This window comes from Phoenix dactylifera, chromosome 3 (genome assembly GCF_051530095.1).
Source record: "Phoenix dactylifera cultivar Ajwa chromosome 3, Ajwa_hap1_PhDact_Kaust_v1.1, whole genome shotgun sequence".
Lineage (NCBI taxonomy): Eukaryota > Viridiplantae > Streptophyta > Magnoliopsida > Arecales > Arecaceae > Phoenix > Phoenix dactylifera.
This window is the reverse complement of record NC_143192.1, coordinates 1818299-1840372: the sequence shown is the minus strand read 5'-3', so window position 1 is coordinate 1840372 and position 22074 is coordinate 1818299. Positions and strand designations below refer to the sequence as shown.

The window sequence follows — 22074 nt, the reverse complement described above, 5'->3', positions numbered from 1 at the left end:
TTTGAAGTTTGAACAAGTCCTGTCGGCAGCATGAAGTCCGATGGAAGAACCTTGGTTTTGTCACCAACCTCATAATATAATATTCTACTGAGAGGGTTTACTAAACTTGTCACACTGCAAAACTGCACTGATTTATAATGTTACGAATGCCCATCTACTCTCTTGTCTTAACTTGTGTGCATCGTTTAGGTCACAAAACACTGTAAGTTTTATCACTAGAGTGAGAAAGCTGAAGAAGAAACAGAGAGAGCACATACTAAAATATAGTTATTGCTAGCTTTTGCCAAGCTTGGACTCTTGCTGCAACTATAGAAGATATGATCCACCCACTAGAGTTACTCTCACTTCTCATTCAAAACTTTTCCTTGGGAAAGTTAAACTTTACCCTCCATGAGCTGTCTCTATTTACTTCCCAATGCAAGTTTTGTCACCAAAGTGACAAAGTTGAGGAAGAAGAGAGCACATACTTAAATATAGTTATAGCTAGCTTGTGCCAAGCTTGGACTCTTGCTATGACTATAGTAAATATTATCCAACCACCAGAGTTACTCTCACTTCTCATTTTAAACTTTTCCCAGGGAAAAGTTTACTTTACCCTCCATGAGCTGTCTCTATTTATTTCCCAATGCAAGTTTTGTCATCAACATGAGAAAGTTGAAGAAGAAACAAAGAGAACATGCTAAAATATGGTTACAGCCGGCTTTTCCCTAGTTTGGACCCCTGCTATAACTATAGAAAATACGATCCACCCACTAGAGTTACTCCCACATCTCATTCTAAACTTTTCCCTGGGAGAAGTAAACTTTACCTTCCATGAGCTGTCTCCATTTATTTCCGAGTGCAAGTTTTGTCAGCAAAGTGAGAAAGTCGAAGAAAAGACAGAGCACGTACTAAAATATAGTTATAGCTAGCTTTTGCATGTAGCTTGGACCCCTAAGGTACCATCTACCTACTAGAATTACATTCATTTCTCGTTCTGAACTCATTTATTCTTTAAAAAAAAATATTTATTTATACTGACATATGAATATATGATATTTAGAAAAATAATTTTATATGTTCAATTAAATTTTATCTTATTCTATTTAAGAGCATCTTAATTATTTTTAATTTTCAACAAATGAAAATTCTTTTCTATACTCCTCATAGATTTTTTTTCCTATAAAATATTAAAATTTATTTTCATAAAAAATATTATTTATTTATTTTAAATTTTAATCAAATATAGAGTTTTTTTTTTTTTGGTTGATCATACTTTTCGTTCTAACCAAACGAGACCTCTTAAATTTTTCATGAGAAAAGCACTAACTTTACCCTCCCCGAGCTGTCTCTGTTTGTTACCTGCTTTGCCACCTTTGGCCATTATTGATTCTCATACGTAGTACGTATTGGTTTCTCCCAGGAGGGGAAAGTCCACCAACTTCCCGTGCATCCTTGTACCCTTCCATCCCATCTAAGTTAGGTGTCAATATCCCTTTGGTTTGGTAGGATGTTCTAGTGGTAAATGGAAGGTCACTTTGTGATTAGTTCCTACGGTCATTATGTGATCCTCTTCTTTTTGTCCGTGCCAAAGGCGGGGTGGTGCCTCATCCCAAGCCAAGGCCAAAGGCAATTGGCCTCTTCAAGCCATTTTGTCCAGGTCCAACGGAAGCTTCCTTCCTTCCTCTTCCACAGTCCACGCTCGCAAAAGACGACGGCCATACGAATACAAAAAGCTGCAGTTGAAAGCGTCACCGATGTCTATGACTCGCACACAACCTACAATAAATGCGCGGCTGGCCTTTTCTTTCTTTCCTCGCTGTGTCCCTCTCCCGGGCTACTTTTCCTCCGTTCCTCTTCTTCTTGGAAACCAACCGCCTCTTCCTCCTTTTCTCCACTTCCTATAAATCTATTTCAATACCTCCGCCTTGGCTTGATTCGTTCTCAATTACCCCTTGACATGGATTTCTTTACTCCTTCTTCTACTACTGCTTCCTCTTCTTCTTCTTCTTCCTCCTCCTCCTCCTCCTCCTCCTCTTCTACTTCTTCTGGGACCTGGGGAGAAGGAGGAGGTGGTAGCTACAGCTCCATGGTTTCTGAGATGGTTAGAAGGGTGATCTGTGCTATAGTTACCTGTGTTTTTGCCATAGGTTGGTCTCTCTCGCTCTCTTTCTCTCTCTCCTCTGTTTTTTTTTCCTGCACTTTGTTCATACCAATGGTGTATGGCTTGTTGGTATAGCTGTCATGGGATTTTTTTAAGCTGGTGATGCTGTAGGGACTTCCTTTTGGTTCTTGTTACTCTGTTGTATTTTTCTGTTCTGTCTTTTTTACTTACCTGAAATTTCTGACATCGGACCAGGATCAGCACTGATTGAATCTTTGATAAAGTGGTTTGTTGTTTTAATGTATATCAGATTTTTGATTTCTAATGTGAGTATTTGTTATTTTTTGATGGGTTAGATGGTCTATTTGCCATGTATATATATATATATATATATATATTGGGAGGAAGGATAGGCAAAGCCTATTAAATTCATTTTCAATGAGGTAATGAAATCAATAACAACATATTCCAAACCAGAATCCAGTTCTCAGAATAACCAAACCAATTGATCAAAGATAAACTGGGAGCAGAGTACCCAGAATGCTGCAATCTTTCTTTTCCTTGGTTGATTTCAGGGTTATTGTTTCATAGGGTAATGCAATTTTCTTCACAACTTGCTTTGTTTGCCATTCTCTGGGTCTTGTAACATTTTCTTTCTTCTTTTTCCTCTCTTTTCTTTACTTGTTTTATTTGCAAAGCTATTTAAGCTCCAATTACATTTTGCACACAGTGGAGGTCAATGAGACTTGTTGCAAATGCTTTGTGAAGCATTAGCTGATAGTTGTTTTTCCTTTTATTTTTGTGCAGTTGGTTCATTCGTAGGGGCTGTGACGGGTGCTTTGATCGGCCTAGCGACTGAGAGTGGATTATTCCGAGGTGCTGGAATTGGGGCTATTTCTGGAGCTGTTTTCTCAATCGAGACTGTCGAATCATCTCTTGATCTTTGGAATTCCAATGAATCAGGGATTTGGAGTATCCTATACTTGGTAGGTTGAAAGCATTCAAGTGAGTCTTTGAAGAGTAAAAAGGCTGAAATTATTATTAAACATTTATAGGAGAGCAACCTATTTGTATTTGCAAACCAAATGGTTGCAGGTTCCTCTAATTCAACAAGACACAAGCTCTAACATTGTTCTAGTAACTTGAAAGCATTCAAGTGAACTTTGAAGAGTAGAAAAGCTGAAATTATGAAACATTTATAGGAGAGCAACCGATTTTTATTTGCAAACCAAATGGTTGCATGATTCCTCTAATTCAACAAGACACAAGCTCTAACATTGTTCTAGTAAGTTGAAGGCATTCAAGTGAGTCTTTGATGAGTAAAAAAGCTGAAATTATGAAACATTTATAGGAGAGCAACTGATTTTTATTTGCAAGCCAAATGGTATCATGATTCCTCTAATTCAACAAGACACAAACTCTAACATTGTTCTAGTAAGTTGAAAGCATGCAAGTGAGTCTTTGAAGAGTAAAAAGGCTGAAATTATGAAACATTTATAGGAGAGCAACCTATTTGTATTTGCAAACCAAATGGTTGCATGATTCCTCTAATTCAACAAGACACAAGCTCTAACATTGTTCTAGTAGGTTGAAAGCATTCAAGCGAGTCTTTGAAGAGTAAAAAGGCTGAAAATATTTAACATTTATATGAGAGCAACCTATTTGTATTTGCAAACTAAATGGTAGCATGATTCATCTAATTCAGCAATACACAAGCTCTAACATTGTTCAAGTCCACCTTTATTTTTGAGAGAGAGAATTGCTTATGTCATACTAAAGCCTCACCTTAGAAGGAAGGTTGATTCAAAGCCAAGGCTTGTTATTAGATATTCATTTGAACATTTTGTTATAATTTGATTCTTAACAGATGGACATCATCTCTAGTCTTTTGAGTGGAAGGCTTGTTCGAGACAAGGTTGGACCAGCTGTCCAAAGTGCAGTACAGAGTCAGGTACCCACTTGTTTGGAGCTGAATTCTAGCAATTGAAATGAAGAACAGCTGTTATATTACCTTGTATAATTCTGGTTGTTCTTTGAGTGCAGATGAGTGCTATGGATTCACCCTACATTGAGATTCGTGATTTCTTTGAAACTGGAGGTACCGGGGGAATGTCGGAGGATTCTGTAGACAAGCTTCCAAAGATTAAAATTACTTCAGATGACAATGTGGATGCCTCAGGTGATAGAATCTGCTGTTCAGTGTGCCTGCAGGTTAGGATTCATCTTTGTAGATTATTTGGATCTGTGGTAATTTAATTGAGAGTTAGCTTCCTAATTAGTGGTGACTAAGTGACTGGATTTCCTTTGCAGGACTTCCAAATTGGAGAGACGGCGAGGAGCTTGCCTAAGTGTCGGCACATATTCCATTTACCATGCATAGATAACTGGCTTACTAGACATGGTTCTTGCCCTCTATGCAGAAGGGATATTTAGAAGGAATACAAACCTACACACATATATAATTATATATACATATATACATACATATATATGTATGTGTGTATATATATATGTATGTATGGATGGATGTATGTGAGATGCTATACATCTAGGGCTATTCTAATTCTTTTACACATGTCTTGTTATTTTCCCCCTTTTCCGGGGCTAGAGAGTTGTGGATTATGAAATGAAGCTCTGCTTCCTTTACCATATCTATATATCTATTAAAAGATATGGTCTTGGACTCTTTTTTATTATAGATATATTAATTTGTAGATTAACAATTTTTAACATTTTTGCCTGCCGCTTATTTCAGCTAACTATTTCATGTATAATTTGTTTTTAGCATTTCCCCCATCTTAAAAACAGGGAATCCAGGGAAGTATGGATTATAATATTAGCCTTAAAGAGAATATTATGTCAAAGTAAATGTTGGAAAATAGTATGAAATTTATAGTTACAAATGATTAGGAATGAGGAAAATTTGGAATTGTATTAATTGAATCATTGAAGAAAGTGTTCGGCTTGTATAGACATGTGAAAGAAACATTCAAGTTGGTTTCAGGCTTTCATCAAAATGATTGGTTTCGATTTATTAAAGTAATAGGAAAGAGTAGCGCACCTGGTTCTCAAGAAAAAAGAGTAAGCCTTGTTAGTATTAATTGTGGGATGGCGGGGCTTTCATATTTTGTATGCCATAATTGATTTTTTCTTATCTTTTTAGTTGCTTTTATCACTAAAGTTTAGTAATTCTTCATCAATTCTATTTATATATTTTATAAGACAAATCCTAAAATAACTGTATTGATATAAAAAATTCTATTTTATGAACTAATAGTGATGCACTGCCCTCTCTAAACTCACAGTCATCCATTTATAAATTGTTATGATAAAAAAACTCATCTAAAAAGACTAGTCGGAAGGTATTATTTAGATTCCTTAATTCTATATAAATATTGAGCATTTACTCAGTTTATGACCGATATGGAACTTAATATACGTATGTACAAATCCTCATATACTTTTTTTTTAAAGCTCTAGCCTCTTTTTCGTTAGGCTAACAACCTAAATCTATTTAAATCCAATCAAAAGAACCGAAAATTAAATTGTAAATATCACAGTCAACTCTTGGTTAGTCCAAAGATATTTATGCTATAGTATTTTCTACTTTATATAGATTTATAGGCTGGACCAACTCTGATACTGTTTGTCATTATCTAAAATTTCATCCAAAAAACACTAGCTAAAAGATATTATTTAATTTTTTTGGTCTTGTATAAATATTCAAGATTTATCTAACATACACCTATATATGATCTTATATAGGAGGCTCTAATGTATCTAGCAAATTCAAAAGCTTTGCCTTCTATCTCCTCCTTGCTTGGTCCCAAAATTTCACCCGGCCATCCTTCTCTATGAAAGGGGTCAATGGTTTTAAGTATTCATGTTTAGAAGTTGATGGCCAGTCTGCAATCATGAATACATCATTGAAGCAGGTGTAAATGTGCATTTCACCATGTCAGTCTCCCCTGGTGTTGAGTTAATGCACCCTCAAATTAATATTATATAGATATATGTACATATATATTAGTTTTGGGAAGATTAAAAAAAAAGGGAGGGGCTCAAAAAAACCTCCACCTACTTGAAGAAGAAGGGAGCAAGTTTGATCAGGGGAAGCCCCATTAACAGGAAGTAACGAAGAGCAAGAAATTACGGCAGGAGTGATGCAGCAACAGCATCATAGTCCTATGGCAACCTCTCAATATTTAAATGATTGAAGAGTCGATCGATCGGAGATAATAGTATTAGTTAGAAACTAATTGAGAATTTTATTAGTTCTCTTTAGAAAATTGTGGTATTGTAAAAGACCCTGGTTGGCTATAAAAACTTGGTTCTGATGCGAAGAATTTTATGGAAATGTGCATTCCATGCGGAAGAAATAATGAGTTAAGTGACCCTTTTTTAGGCATGGGCATTTAGAACTAATTTGATAGAAATATATTCTGGAATTTTAATATTGACCTTAAAATTGTAAAGTTATATATTGGCGGTATCTTCATTTCAGCTCCATATAAAGCCATGTATCAATGATTCATGATATGAAAATTTTGTATTTAAGTTAATTATAGAGAGGTGGAGATTATTTACTAGTTATGTTTTCTCGTGACATGATGATTAATAATTTAACCAACTTTAAAAATCGCACAAATTATACTATCTACTTTCACCCCATAGCGTTATCGTTGTTGTCAAGCTTGTTAGGAAACAAGCAAAAAGACTCACATGATGTATGGGACTAAATATTTTTATGAGGATGACAATCTTCATGATAGATGCAAACGATATAGGTTTAATTGCTGCTCCATGTTTTTTTTTTCTCACTTATTTTTTTGAGAAAAAGGGAGGGTGACCTCGCACCAACTTATTAGAAGTTATAAAGAATTACAGAAGTTAGGAGATTACAAAAGAGTCTTAGCTACTTGGAATTATATCATGTCTCACTACAACTTTAGCCGCATATAGTTGACCGCAGAAGGTTCTCATCAGTATGGAAGAAGTTTTCTTGTTTAGAAATACCTGGTAATTCCTTTCATCTCCAAACTTTGCTCATGCTTTTTGTTGTCTTTTAACCTTCTTCTCTTTTGCATTCTTTCCCCTTAAAGGTAATTGTTGATGGCCTGCCCATCTTACTTTTAATCATCCTCCAAATGCTCCTTGTGTACTAACAGTGTATAAAAAGGAAAGCCTCCCATTAGGCGTCAAGCAAGTCTACGTGATTTTGGGCATATTAATTAGACATAGATTTGGCTGCACTCAAATAGATCTTCATTTAAATATGGTCAAATCTAAATTGGACGATAAAGTCTTATGTCGATGACCCAAGCTGTTGGATGTGATCTATTATCTCAAATTATTTATACATAAAAAATCATATCATTTAAAGTTTCATAGCCCATATATTGTTTCGTGTTATTTAAACTGTCTAATTTTTTGATCACTTGAAGCATAGTCTAAAATTTTCAAATTATATAATTTATTGTAAAAAAGTATTTTAGTGGTAGTAAATCACATTTAATGTTCGGATTATGAATATAGGATTCTATCGTTCAATCTAAACTTGATCGAATCCGGTTGGAAACCTACTTGAGGACTCAATTGGTTTGCTAGAAGATGAGAGAGAAAGTATGGTTAATTGAAAAATGAAGAAATGCCTTATATTTAGATGGAATTTTCAAAGAAAGATATGAAAAAGTAGCTTTTCTATAGAATTAAGTTTCCATATTTTATGAAAAACAAAAATTCATGCTTAACTCGGAAAAATCTAATTTTCTGAAAATTTGAAAAAAATATAATTCCTACCAGCTAAAATTTAACTTTTTTAAAATATTTTTAAATTTGTAGATAGAATGGATATAATTTTTTTATCAAATATCTAATAGATATTTCATATATATATTTTTAAAAAATAATAAATACTTAATTTAAAAACAAATATCATATGGGTTCTCCATCAACTTCTCAAGGAAAATATTTCTGCTTCAACTACTTGCGAGCCAAGCGGATGCTAAGAGTAACCAAGTTTATTTAAGTAAAATTTTCTTTTACGGAAAGAACTCTGCGTACATCTCCTGTACCCCACCTAAAATCAATCCTCTGGACGGTCCCTGATGCACTGAAAAAAAAATCACACAGTTTTTATAAAATAAAATATACAAGCAACTTTATTCCCAAAAACCCCGCTGCAACGCCATAACCAACCCTCCTTCCTTCCTCGGTCTCGCCGGAGAGGCAAAAGCGAACGGAGAAGAGAAAGAGAGAGCGATGGAAATGGAAATATTGGGCATAAATTTTGGTTGCGTGCTGGCGTCGCTGACGGCGGGGAAGTTCCCGGAGAAGGACTGCCTCCTTCCCCTCATCTCCAAGATCCTCGGCTACTGCATCGTCGCCGCCTCCACCACGGTCAAACTCCCCCAGGTCCCCAAACCCTAACCCGGTCCCGATCTCCTATTCCTCTTGCCCCCCTGTTCGGATTCTTGGGTTGCAATTGGGGATACTCTTCTCAAGAATCGGAAGTTGTGCTCAAAATGTAATCTTGGCCGTCGGTTTCATGCTCTTGAAGATTACCGAAAAAGTGTCATATTTTTTTTTCTTGTTTTCTTGGATTTGATCTAATTTTCTTGCCTTCAGAGAAGAAATTAGGTGTTTTTTAAAATAAAGAATTACTTTTCTGTTTTGATTGCGCTAAAACGTTCGTTCCAACGATTGAAGTGGATAGGAGAGTGCTCAAATTTGACCTTGTTTTAAATTATTAAAAAAAATGATATATATGTTTTCTTTCCTTCAATTAAACGCTTCTTGAATGGATCTCGTGATCTTCTTGTTTTTTTTTTTTTTTTGAATTAAAAGCACAAGGGATTGTAACCAATCCGGCTGCATGTGGAAGAGGTTCAAGAATCTATAGAGCCCATATACATTATAATCTCGGATCAGGGACATTGTTCTGTTGTGCGATCCGATGAACAGAATTCTGAACATGGCAAAATATTTGTTGAATTGAACTGTGTACAATTTGTAAATGAAGGTATTCAATTATCTAATGTTTGGAGACTAACAATTATTTTAAAATTAGTGCCATCTATATTTCGACATTTTTCTTTTTCATGTAGCCGTGTTCTTGTTAGAGTGAGAGGCTCAAATTTATAACTCATCTTTATGCTAAGTCCTTTGTCCTATCCCTGTATTCAAGTGAGGTTCTTAGTAAATCCTCTGTTTAAATGCACCAAATAATCATTATACCACATCTTGAAGCCTTTTTGATCAAATTTGCTGAAGGGGGGGATCTCCAATTTGATCAAGAGGTTAGTTAATTTAGAATATTTCAGATTTTCAAGCCCACCTATTAAGCCAAACTCATATGATTCATAAGTGTAAGACATAATCAGATCCCTATCATATGTTTTGAAGACCAAAAAAATGGCTCCCTTTCTTGCTTCATTCTCAAGAATTGTCTGTAGTTTATTGGAGCAGCTTTACATTCAGGCTTGACAATCATATACTTTTAGTTCAAATGAACCTGCCTTTGCAGGTCATTTCATTCCTTTTTTTCCTGTCTTTTCTAGCTGATCAAATTTGGATTTAATACCTTAAGCAAATCTAAAACAAACAGCTTAGACAAATTCGCTCTGTTCATTTAGAACTAGGAATACTGGAAGGACATCGGAAACTAGACCCTTAGGCAATCTTTCTTTTTTGTGATATTTGTTCCTTTTTATTAATCAAAGGCCATATAATGTCTTGGTCAGCTATCTGGCATTTGCATGATAAAAGTAGATAAAGAAGAACATCAACAAAAATCCATGTGTCATTGATTTAAAGAAACAAGATAAGATATAAAAATGGAAAAGAAATGCATTCATTAAAACAGAATTTCAGATAATCTTCTTGTCTTTGGCTATAATAGTGACAAGGAACATAACCTAGCTTTATAGTTTCTTTGGTATTTTTGTTTTCCTCCAATACCCCTACTCTTTTGAAGATTATATGGAAGAGAGACAGAGACAAGAATTAATAAAGAGATAGAAAGAAGGGGTTGACTGAGGTATGGAGGAGGGTAGACAGAAGCCATTATCTAGAATAACTGGTTTTCTTCCCAAGGATAACGAAATCTTCTCCTTATGCTATTTGCATTAAATTGTATGTTTACCTCTCATGGGCAATTGCAAACAACCTAAGTGCTTGGTGTCTAGACATGCACTGAGACTTGTACAGCTTTTAAACAATGTCATAGCCATTTCAGTTTTTCTACAATCGTGAATATGGTACACAGTAATGAGTGAGAAATATCAAATATATATTGAATAATTCTGCATGTGAGATTTGAGCTTCCTTATTCATGACCTGGTTCTATCATTATCTTTGACTGTATAGTATTTTTTTGTTGTGCTAGCAGTCTTTCAATCACCTCTGATTGAGTTGCTGGAGGGAATCTTGATATGTATGCTCATTGCATTTGTCTGCTATTATTGGCATAGTGGTTTCTTCTACTTTTGGAGATAATTGTGAGCGCTAATAGTCTGTCGTCGTTTATGCAAGACTGAAAGAACATACAACTTTCCCTGCTCCCATTATAGATGTACTTTTCCTCTAACATACTAGCGCATTATGGCCCTATAGATGATCTGTCTTTACCATTGACTTGTAATTTTAAATGAGGTTGTGATCTTATCACATGCAAATTTGTTTCATGACCATTCATGTGTATTCTGCAAAGTCAAGGCTTCATTTGTACCTTTGTTGTTTGAATTGGTGACAGGAATAGCTTTTCTGTCCTAGTTAGGAAACTATCTTTTCAATGACATGCTTCAGTTGTTGTTTAGGATGCTATAGTTCCATTTCTATCATGATCTTACACTTGATCCTTCTTTTGTTCTTGCAGATATATATCATATTGAAGCACAAAAGTGTTAGGGGACTTAGTGTTGCGGCTTTTGAGCTTGAAGTAATTGGTTATACAATTGCTTTGTCATATTGTATTCACAAAGGGCTTCCATTTTCAGCTTATGGAGAGCTAGCCTTCCTATTAGTTCAAGGTATGCATTTTCTACTAATTAAAGGATGTTGGGTGGACAAATTCGATATAACGTCTGACCATTTTTTGTCTTCGAATTCTAATATTAACTTAATTTTGTCATGGACTTTAATAGATGCCTATTTGGTTTTTGTTTGCAGCTATAATTTTAGTTGCGATTATCTACTACTATTCCCAGCCACTTGGAACCAAAACATTGATCAGAGCTCTGCTGTATCCTGCATAACCGATATCTAGATATCTGCATCACTGAAATTGCTTAGGAAATGGCTGAAATATATTGGTACATCTCATTACTCATAGCACGCTTTGGGAATCAGGATTCAAATCCTCAAAATTCCAGTCTCTGTTCTGGGAGATCATGGTGCTGTTATCTGCTTTCCTTAAGTAACGGTCTGTTAGATATTGTGCTCTAGCACCAACCGTATTAGCTGGGCAAATTGACCCAATTCTTTTCGAAGCCCTATATGTGAGTTGCTACCAATGCTATACATCTCAGAGTTACATGTGCCTTGTGTATAGAACAAGCTCACATGCTAGATTCATTTAGCTCTCTCTCTCTCTGTGTGTGTGTGTGTGTGTGTGTGTGTGTGTGTGTGTGTTTGTGTTTGTGTGTGTGCTCGTGTGTGTGCGTGTTTTACTACTTATTATGGCCTGTCTAATAAACATTCATTTGTTTGCAGGCTTTGCAACATGCCATATTCTTCTTCGCTAGAGTTCCACAAATATGGAAAAACTATACTGTAAGTTTTTTTTTATAATTTCACTTTTTTTGTGGTTGGACTAGACACAATGGTCAGTCTACCTCTTGGCTATAATTACTCTATGTGTATATTTGGAAAAATTTCATCTTTTTCTTCCCCCCTAATCTTTCTGATAAATAATTATTGTTAGTGAGAAAAATGCTAAGTCTGCCTAGGAGTTAGTATTAGGTGGGTAGTAGGGAAGAAAATATGATGAAGATTTGAACGGTTGGAGTAGGAAATTTTTGAGTTTTGAAGTGGCTACATATTCCTGTTATAAGACTCTTGAAGTTACTAGCATAGTTGTCGATGAGGGATATGTTAAAAACAATATGAAAGCAATCTATGGAAATGGTCGTAAAAAGAGATCCTAATGCAGGAAATGAAAATCATGATCATAACGGAAGTAAAAAATATATTGCAAGAAGACATGCTCAAATGTGTGGAAACCAAAAGAAGAGGAATAAGGAACTTGTTTTAAGTGGAGTCCTACTGATTTCTCAACTTGGGTTCAATTTGACAAATAGATACAATCATACAAGTATAGTCTCTGTATATTTATGAAGAAGCTTCTCTTTTGATGTCTCTAATCTCTTGCTTTAAGTGAATGAAAGGGGCGATCTTTTCAATATGTTTAAGAAAAATTTTTAATTAAAATTTTCTCATCCTCTTTCCTGTTTTGAATGACTAGGGTTCTAGACCTTTGAGTGATAGTTTAGAGCTGAGGTTTTAGATCCTAGTGGGATGGTAGGTTGGAATATGGTAGTCCCGAGTGCCAAGACGGAATGAGTTGAGAAATGGATCAGGATGGGACGGGACATCCACTGTCCTGCTGTCTTGAGTGTAGGGACGTAGGGTGTCTTATTCCACAGAAAAGCTAGGACAGGCCCCATCCCACAATATGTAAGACCTTGGTTATGGTAGGTGATAAAGAGTAGCAAAGGGTAACAATCAGGTCTCTCCTCCTTGCTACATTTCTTTATAAATCTCATCCATTGTAAGTATATTTCTTGAAAGAAACCTTTTTTTCTCATTTGTTTTGGAGAGTTTTTGAAAAGAATTGTGCCACTTTCGCATTTTAGTTCCCATGAAACTCCTACTTGAATGAAAAATTGGTTTCCTGGTAAGAAAGATTAGCATTGGGAGAATAGATTGCATTTTATGGACATGATATACTGGGATGAATTTTTAGTTGGTGCATGGATACAGAATTATGATATTTGAGGAATGTCCAAAATGTGGACGTGAGAAAGCTGGGATCACACTTCAGCATTTGAGTTGGGGATGGATATTCAACTAGATCCATGTATATGATTGTGCAATCCTTTGGAGAATGATTTGTGGTATCTCAAAAATATTGTAGTCTTGAATCAGCAGTCTCTCAGCTCCCTCTCCCTTTTTATGCCACATTGACAGGGTAGATGGAAGGCTGTAAATAGTTTTTCTACCTATATGTGGGATATCATATAGAGAGATTTTTGTCACCCATAAAGTATGTGATATCATGTACATTTGTTTAAGCATCCTCAAGTTTACATGAGTAACTCCATTGCAAGCATGACTGACTTTTGGCAGGTCACTCTAGCTTGAACCTATGACCTTAAAGTTACAGTTTTCATGCCAACAAACTAAGCCATGGGTTAGAATCCTTAATCCCACTGCTATTTAAAAGCCTCAATATTTCTTCCATATGAGAACTTTCAATAGCTCAAATAACCCCTGTTCCAACAACGATTTTGTTGTCCTTAAACAACCTATCCCATAACTTCTTGTCTAAAACTTGGATCTCCTTCAGTAGGGGGAGACTCGCATGGTGCTATTTTTTCATGGAACAAAGACTATTTCACATGGCTCGATAGGCTGATGGAATAAGCAGCTTCAGAATCTCCAATATTTTAGAACAAGAGGTTACAGGCACTCCTATCTTTTAGAGACATTAACCATCCCTTTGTTTTTCAGAAACATCCACCAAATCCCAGATAAACATTTTATGCATGCTTGACAAGACTAATGATAAATATTAATCCTTCTCTGTAACTCTTTTATTAGACTTTTCGTGCCCCATTGCCAATCTGTGGACATATACGAGATGAATATCAGCAGAGCCCAGAGGAAAATGTAAAAGAGCCTCATCTTGTGGTCCCACCATGAAATGTGTATGGCTTTGACAACTCATTATGGTTCAATATGTATAGAGAAGCCTTACTAGTTGAGTACTTTCACTAGGTAGAAACTTTTACTCTACTTGTACTGGCCCTGTTGGCATAGTAGTCCTACCAACGTGCCCTTATTCTTAGCATCTCATGTTCCCAGGACACACCCAAATTTACATGGCCTCCACTACTAAAGCTGATGGTGTAGGACAATCTGTGGGAGGGGTATCAACGAGGGTTTAGGCTTGGGCTGATATCTGTTGGTTTCGGAAAAATCCTAATCAAACCTGGCATTTGATTTAAATTGAACTATGAAAGCTGGGTGGTCGCCAAAATTGATAATGGATGCAGTAATGAATCTAGAGAATATGAAATTAGAGCTCAAATAAGGAATAAGAGGGTTTGGTGGTGCTTGGGAATAGGCTAAATGCCTTGCTATCCATCAGAAACATATCGGGTTTTCATATCAATGAATTAGCAAGGTAAGTTGAAAGAAGGATTAGTTAAACAGAATCTAGTCCAAGGATCTACCATGTAGCGTTTAAGTGATGAGCTAAGATATAAAACAAAGAAACGCAGGGTTTGAAAGGGGCTGTCAAGCAAATGATCTTTGCAGCAAATTTATGATGAGATGGTGGGCTGTTTAGGTGTCAAGAAAAGCAATTTGGGATCTATCTAAAACTAGGAAAAAACATATAATTAGAAAGAACTAAAAGAAATAGATTATCATGAAAATGGAAAAGGGAAAGATAGAAGAAGATAATGGACTCATATCTAGGTTTGCAAGCCTCACGCTTCTACAGCATCACATCATAGGAGAGAAAAAGAGCTGATATTCTATTCATCTTTTGCATAAAACCTAATTACATAACCGTAAGACCCAGTTATATAAGAAAAACAAACCCTAAGAATTTTTGTAACCCCAAAACTAGCCCCCATAAAGCATGGTTCCTGTGGCGTGAACAGAGTCATGAGCAGCAACACTACAGTAACTTGACCCACAATCCATCTACTAAAGTTTGAGGTCTTATAGTCTCAACCTTTCATGCCAAATAAACTTATCAATGACTAAATTAATAAGAAATAAAAGGAAAATAGCAAATTGGCAACTAATTGACAAGCAAATTCAAATCTGAGAAGAATCTTAAATCCCGTGGCCCTTTGATGTATCATGAGATGATCTTGGATCTCCATCATGATTTCTTGCTTCTTCGATCGTAAAAGGTTGCATGTTTTAAATGATTTTGGAAAATTACATTGTCAAAAAGTCCTTGAGCATCAGGCCTTTGTTTAAACGGTAATTTATTAATTTAAATCTTTATTAGATGTAGACTTTAGTTAGATCATTCCATGTTAAAATTTTTAGTAGTAACATGTACTTATGCTTGTAATTAGTGCCAACAAAAGTATCCAACTTGCATGTTAAGATTAAAGGTACATGGATCACTAATAACTTGTCCTAGTCTTCTGAACCTTATTTTCGAATTCTTTCTCTGTGTTAGTTGATTGCGAGCATCTTTCCTAATGCCGTCACTCTGTGTCATAGGTTGTTAGCACATACTAATGCTGAAAGTTACCATTGTAAAAGTAAGATGAAGAAATGCTAACATAAAACTAACATCAAACTTTGTAGTTAATCTTATATCTTTTGTGACCTAGACTATTTTTGTTGGTTTTATAATTAAGGATCAACATCTGAATACTTAATTCCGAAGCTTTGACTTATCTAGTTGAATCTTACACTTTAATTATTTAAAAAAAACTCATACCTTTGTTGTGAAACATAACTGAGGCAAATATATCAAACCATATTTTGTGTACTTGAACTTGTAATAAGCTTAAAAAAAACCATACAAAATTCAACAAAATTATTTACTCCCTAGATTTCAGCCTGTAAAGTATTAATAAACCTTGAATCTCTCAAGATGTTTTCATGTACACTCTTTGAACGACAGAACATTTGCATGCCCCATAACACTTCATCCTTATGAGATCATATACTTTTTTCGCTAGACTTTTGAATTATCAAAATTTGACACAATTATAACCTCATCATCACTTTCATTTCATAAAATGTTCATATGACAGATTGCTTCACACATTTGTGATTGATGACAATCTAATGCTTGAAATGAAACAAATCACTGCTTTCATATCCTAGAACTTTTACTTCTTTTGCCTTAAGTTATGAAGTTTGCCTTATGGTTATGTTGTGTTTGTGAATCTTTGTTTATTCTCATAGTTTATGACATGACTTAATTTGTTGCAGAACAAGAGCACTGGGGAACTAAGCTTCTTAACATCGTTCATGAACTTTGGCGGTTCTGTTGGTCAGTATCATCGAAACTGATAAGCAAAACAACTTGATATTATCATATCTTTTCAAAAATATACATTTTTTAAGACCAACTAAATTTGCACACGACAAGTGCTTTTAATTTTTCATGAAATATATGTACAATCTGTTTTTTAGAGGTTTTAATTTTAAAATTATGATCTGGTCCTTTTGACTAATTTTAATATTTTTAAATTGTGATAGTGAGATTTTTTAGTTGTTTGTTTGTTGCCAAGATAAAAGCTCAGAAACATGGAAAAAATGTAAGATGATAAGGGGAGAAAAACATGAATTGAAAGCTCTTGTCGAAGAAAATTTCCACTTTCATTATTTTGGGTCTTTTCTGAAATTTTTTTGCCAGGTTATACACCCAAAATTATAGAATTGTAAACAGTAATCTCAATTAACTTCCTCTGAAAATTTCATGATTTTACTGTGCACTCAAACACACCATCAAATTCTTCTTTTTGTATAAACTATATTTTAATTCTCTTTATATGACTTAGGCTTTCTTTGGTTGCTAAGAAAAGGAAGGAAAGAAAGAGAATAAAGGTTGATTTGGAAAAAAGGAAAAGAAATTGAGAAATTTATCTTTTCTTGTCTAAGTGGTAAAATTGCAGACTAAGTGGTACAGTGGATATAAAAAAAGAATTTGACCTTCGTTTTCTCCTTATTGTTGTCCATTGAAACTTTTCTCCAAACAAATGAAAAAAAGGTTTCCTTACTTTCTTTCCCTGTACTTCTAAAGCAACCAGAGAAGGAACCTTAACTTCTTACCCAAATGTTCCAACATATTCTCAAATTTCTCTTGAATATTTTTCCAAATAACATATTTGAACCCTTGTTCTTATTATATTAATCCCGAGCCTTAACTGAAGCACAGATGGTTTCCATTTTCAAGTCATAAACTTCTAATCCACATTTTTTGGTATCTTGACTTAATACTCTGTTTCTTAATTTGCAGTACGAGTTTTTACTAGCATTCAGGAAAAGGCTCCGTTAAGTGGTATCCTTTTTTTTTTTCAATTTGTACTTCATAATTTTCACTCATTTCTCTTATTTTAGCTTTATATGGTAGCGTTTTGCTGTATCATTTTGTGAGTATGAGTGCTTTTATGTTATCTTTTTTGATATGTGATATCTGGATCACTTCAACCTACCTAATTGATCTTTAATGACATTTGTTTGACATTCCTTTGGTTTCTGCACTTGCACAGCATTCTTTATTTATTCTCTTTGTGGCATGACTATAATTTTCTTGCTGTTTTGCTTCATGTTTATATTTATAATGCAAAGTGCTCAATAGTGTCTTGAATAGTGTTTTTGAAGGCACATGACAAAATGTTGACTAATCGATCCATGCTCTAAATGTTTTGTCTTTCATCATCTATGGACACAAGGTCTGTTTATTAATCTAGCAGCAAGAAGATTTCAGATCTGCACAGCAAGAAAAAAGGAAGTAAGAAATAAAGAGAAAGAAAAGAGAAGTAACTCCAGGTCGTCCCTCCTCTTTGCACCCACGTTTCTTTTATTGTGTTAGGGTGTACACATATCAACTTGATGAAAATACCCTGCAGTAAAGAATCAGTCAAATCTAATCAGTTCCAATAAGTTGGCCCATAAACAAGGCCCATAATAACAAATAAAACACTATAATATCAACAAAAGACAAAACTAACACTCCCCCTCAAGGTGGAGCATATATCTCTCCCATGCTCAGCTTGGAACAAATAGTGTAATGGTGAGAGTACCAAAGAGACTTTGTAAGAATATCAACAAGTTGACTTCCTGTGCTACAAAAGGAGTAACAATCTTCTATTCCTCCACTTTTTGTCTAATAAAATGTTAATCCACTTCCATATGCTTCGTTCACCCATGAAAGATAGGATTACTTACTATATGAGTCGCTGCCTGGTTCTCACAATATATTTTCCTTGGTTTGTCAATAACAAAGCCTGATTCTTCAAGTTTTTAACCACATAAGTTCACAAACTTTATGATCCATTTGCTCTATACTCTGCTCAGCACTTGATTTAACCACAACTCCTTGCTTCTTACTTCTCCAAGTCACCAAGTTTCCTCCAATAAAAATAAAATACCCTGTAGTGGACCTTCTATCTCAAGGAGATCCTGCCCAATCAGTTTCAGAAAATGTTCAACGAAGATATTTCCAATGGGTTTATCAATGGCTTATTTTCCTGGTGATCCTTTCAGGTACCTCAGTACACGAACAACTGTGTCCCAGCATGAGGTTCGAGGAAAGTGCATGAATTGGTTGACCAGACTAACTGCAAATGTATTGCCTGGTCTTTTAATAGTAAAGTAAATAAGCTTCCTTACTGATCTTCTGTCTATCCCAGTGTCAAGTAACAAAACTCCTTGATCCAGTATAAACTTTATGCTTGGATTGATAGGATTATCCATCAATCATGCACCAAGTGTTCCGTTCTCTGTCAAAAGATCCAAAACATATTTCATTTGAGACAAACTATTGCTAGCTTTGGATCTTGCCACCTCAATACCCAGGAAATATTTTAGAGATCCTAAATCCTTGGTATGTGGCTTTCTGAAGATGCTTCTTTACCTTTTCATATAGATGTCTTAGTTATAATGAATTCATGATGTTGTGTTGGAATATTGGCCAAAGGTAGTTGATAGAGCAAGTGTGGGTTATATTGTTCCCATCTTGACTGCAAGGATGGAAATGCATAATAGTCTCTACCCTATTTTTGATTTTATCCTCACAGTGACACAACATGATTTGAAGTGGTCAATTTAGTCATTTTGTACTTGCCATTGAAGACAAACTTGCTACCAAAAAAATGCTTCATTGGCACTAGGTATCCCTACCCTATTCTTCGCCTCAGGGTGACACAACATGATTTGAAGCAGTCAATCTAATCATTTTGTGCTTTTCATTCAAGACAAACTTGTTAGTGAAAAAATGTTTCATGAGCACTAGGTATGATGGTCCATGTATTGGTTTCATATGGGGATTTTATCTCTTCAGCCGTGGAAATAATTTAGAATCACTCTTTTCCTAAGTAAGCAAATTTTTGAGGAGTAAGACCGCATTCCTTTGCAAGAGCACATAAGTGTTGCCTCTTTGTTGGACACAAGGTAAATCACCATATGTAACAACTGCTTAAGTGGGATATTGCTTGGATTAATGGGTTATATAAGTATTGGAGCAGTTTGACAATTTGGAGGAGCTAATTTGTTGATCTGATTCTTATCAGTGTTGGCTAGTATAAGATTTTCAGGGACAGGAATGACCAGCTACCTGTTATTGCTAAAACTAATGGACCTGCAAGTAATGTGTTGTACTGCTTCTTGTTAAAATTGACATTGTGAGAGATGCAATGCACTATTCCATTACCTCAATGATGTCAGGGGGACTTGCCCTCCCATTGCACTTAAAAGAAGGTATTGCATAAGATATTTTATCGTGTAGAATTGCTTTACTCCTCGCCATCATTTCCTACGTTGTACTGGTAATTCAGTCTGCAGTCTTTTGTATAATTACCTTTTTGCTTGTACTCTAACTGCTCGATCAAATTACTGTCTTCAATTGCACCATTTATAAGTTTTGAAATTTCAGTTGCATTTAGCCTTTCGTGATGTCTGTTTGGTAGTTGGCGAGATATATATGTGTATATACATGACAATGCGTTTGTATTCTTTCAACCTACGTAGTTAAATTCATGCAAAAAAGATGCTTCTCTGCATGTACATTTTTTTGCTAGTGGATCTGCATGCTTGTTGCCCTTAATTTGTTCAAAGTGGTTTTGGGTTCTGTCATTGGCATCGTGATGAACGGCACCATATTAAGTCAGATACTTATGTATCAAACGCCGCCGCCTGCAAAGAAAGAGAAGAAAGTACAGTGAATCATCAGACTTTATATGCTTGGGGCTGCAATATCATCCTTTGTTATTGCGCAAAGTCTCAGGACTGGAGTCCACGCATCTTCACCCTCGCATCTTTTCATCTCCACCCGGATGTAGTTGGTTGCTGTGGGCATTCTCAAGATGGCTTCTCAGAGTGGAGGTTTTCTTGCTTCCCCTTTGTATCTGCACCCTTCTTATATAAATGCACTCCTTCGATAACCTTAGAATGAATGCAAAAGGAAAAGAAATACATGATTCAAAACAGAGTATGTTTATGAGATCTACTTCAAACTATTTTAATTGCCAGGATCTTGGTCCTCGATCACATGTTCTTTGTGGGTAAACCATGGGCACTGTATTTGCCATATGCTACGCTTTCTAGTCTATCCTCCAGAGATACTAGGCGGGCTTGATGTGTTATTAAATCAATGACAGATTTTTTTTTCTTTTTTTCTTTTAATTTTAATTCTGAATGTATGCAGTTTCTTTTAAGTTGCTTCATGGCATGTCCTAGAGTATGTTATTGAAAGTAATGTTTCTTTTTGAATTTAATCGGCTTTTGAGTATTCCAGAACAACACACTCATTGTTATTTGTTTTGAAGAAGTTTTATGAAAGAAGTTTGATCTAATTGAGAAAGGAGAAGAGAGCACGTGTGGTAGTAGGCAAAGATTGAAAAGCACATATATTTATAAAACGTGGAAAGATATTCTCTATATAAAAATTGAACGCCAAAGTCAGAAAGAAATGCATCTTGATTTCAAAATGTCATATATATATATATAATCATATTTTCTGTTACTTCTTATACATTTATCTTATATTAGTATGATAATATATTATCATTAATATTATAAAACATTATCATAATATATGCTATACATCGTAAATGCTATAACTATTATCTTGATATAAGGATAATAACAGCATATGTATTATACGGCATCATAGGTGATGACTGATAATACTACAAGAAAATCAGGAATTGCCGAAATGGTATAATATATATAATTATATATTACAATATTATAATTGTATATTGTTATTGTTATAACAATATTACTATATTAAAATAGGAAACTAATATATAATATATCGTATATAAAAGTTTATGTCATAAAATAATTATAATATTGTCAAAGTGATATTGTTGGGATGGTAGAGAAAATCAAGCAAATTGAAGATTTTTCTTTGAAAGTTAATAAAAAGTTTTGTTGAAGAATTATGACTCTGTAAGAAATATATAAGCTAAAGATACCACAGTTCAGAAATATGTCCAAAAGGGGGGACAAATCCACTAGATGTTTCTTACTCTTCGTGCTCTTTTTGTCATTTTCTAGCTTGTTGACTGAAGGAAGATCCACTATATTTAAATTTAACTAGTAATTTATGAAATTTTTTGGAAGCCACAACTTTCATATATAGTTTTTGTTAATAGTATTTTTTTTAATAAATAAATAATTTTTCAAATTTATGACATGACAACTAGTCTTAAGGCCTATTGGTCTCTCGTCGACCTTATTTTGAGAATGTTTAAGCCTCTAAAATGTCTAGTCAAATAGAAGTTTGTCATTTTTGGAAAATTTTTGACCAAATCTATCTTCCAATATGAGAGAAATCAGATAATGTGATATATGGTGAAGTAGGTATAGAACTTAAAATTTATCTCCAAGAAAATTTAGTTTTCTCGTAATTATTTGTACTAGTCATTTTGCTATTTAATGCAACATCATTTAACTAGAAGAGGATATGTTTAATAGAAACTATGTTTACCAACTATATTCATCTTTAATAAAAGTATGGGCTTAGAACGTAATGGCTAAACTCAATGATTTCATGAAGC

At 34.7% G+C, this 22074-nt stretch overlaps 2 protein-coding genes across 2 annotated transcripts; both read left to right on the top strand.

Moving 5' to 3' along the window:
- The first annotated feature begins 1782 nt into the window (after positions 1-1782).
- Positions 1783-4754, top strand: LOC103714528 (NEP1-interacting protein 1-like). The gene is made up of 5 exons (XM_008801810.6): positions 1783-2129; positions 2891-3069; positions 3951-4034; positions 4127-4294; positions 4394-4754. The coding sequence occupies exons 1-5, from the start codon at positions 1940-1942 to the stop codon at positions 4514-4516; spliced, it is 744 nt and encodes a 247-aa protein (XP_008800032.3). The 5' UTR covers positions 1783-1939; the 3' UTR covers positions 4517-4754.
- A 3341-nt stretch (positions 4755-8095) lies between these two features.
- LOC103708680 (Mannose-P-dolichol utilization defect 1 protein) lies at positions 8096-20724 on the top strand. Its single transcript, XM_008793727.5, has 8 exons — positions 8096-8497; positions 10959-11112; positions 11252-11324; positions 11514-11580; positions 11795-11854; positions 16277-16337; positions 17307-17348; positions 20126-20724. The coding sequence occupies exons 1-8, from the start codon at positions 8345-8347 to the stop codon at positions 20230-20232; spliced, it is 717 nt and encodes a 238-aa protein (XP_008791949.3). The 5' UTR covers positions 8096-8344; the 3' UTR covers positions 20233-20724.
- The last annotated feature ends 1350 nt before the right edge of the window (positions 20725-22074 follow it).

What these genes read in the sequence shown, in the direction of transcription:
- LOC103714528 (XM_008801810.6), top strand. Translation starts at nt 1,940, where the DNA reads ATGGATTTCTTTACTCCTTCTTCTACTACTGCTTCCTCTTCTTCTTCT. An exon ending in TACCTGTGTTTTTGCCATAG is followed by an intron (nt 2,130 to 2,890) that starts GTTGGTCTCTCT and finishes ATTTTTGTGCAG; the next exon opens with TTGGTTCATTCGTAGGGGCT. An exon ending in AAAGTGCAGTACAGAGTCAG is followed by an intron (nt 4,035 to 4,126) that starts GTACCCACTTGT and finishes CTTTGAGTGCAG; the next exon opens with ATGAGTGCTATGGATTCACC.
- LOC103708680 (XM_008793727.5), top strand. Translation starts at nt 8,345, where the DNA reads ATGGAAATGGAAATATTGGGCATAAATTTTGGTTGCGTGCTGGCGTCG. An exon ending in AGCCTTCCTATTAGTTCAAG is followed by an intron (nt 11,113 to 11,251) that starts GTATGCATTTTC and finishes TTTTGTTTGCAG; the next exon opens with CTATAATTTTAGTTGCGATT. An exon ending in ACATTGATCAGAGCTCTGCT is followed by an intron (nt 11,325 to 11,513) that starts GTATCCTGCATA and finishes ACGGTCTGTTAG; the next exon opens with ATATTGTGCTCTAGCACCAA.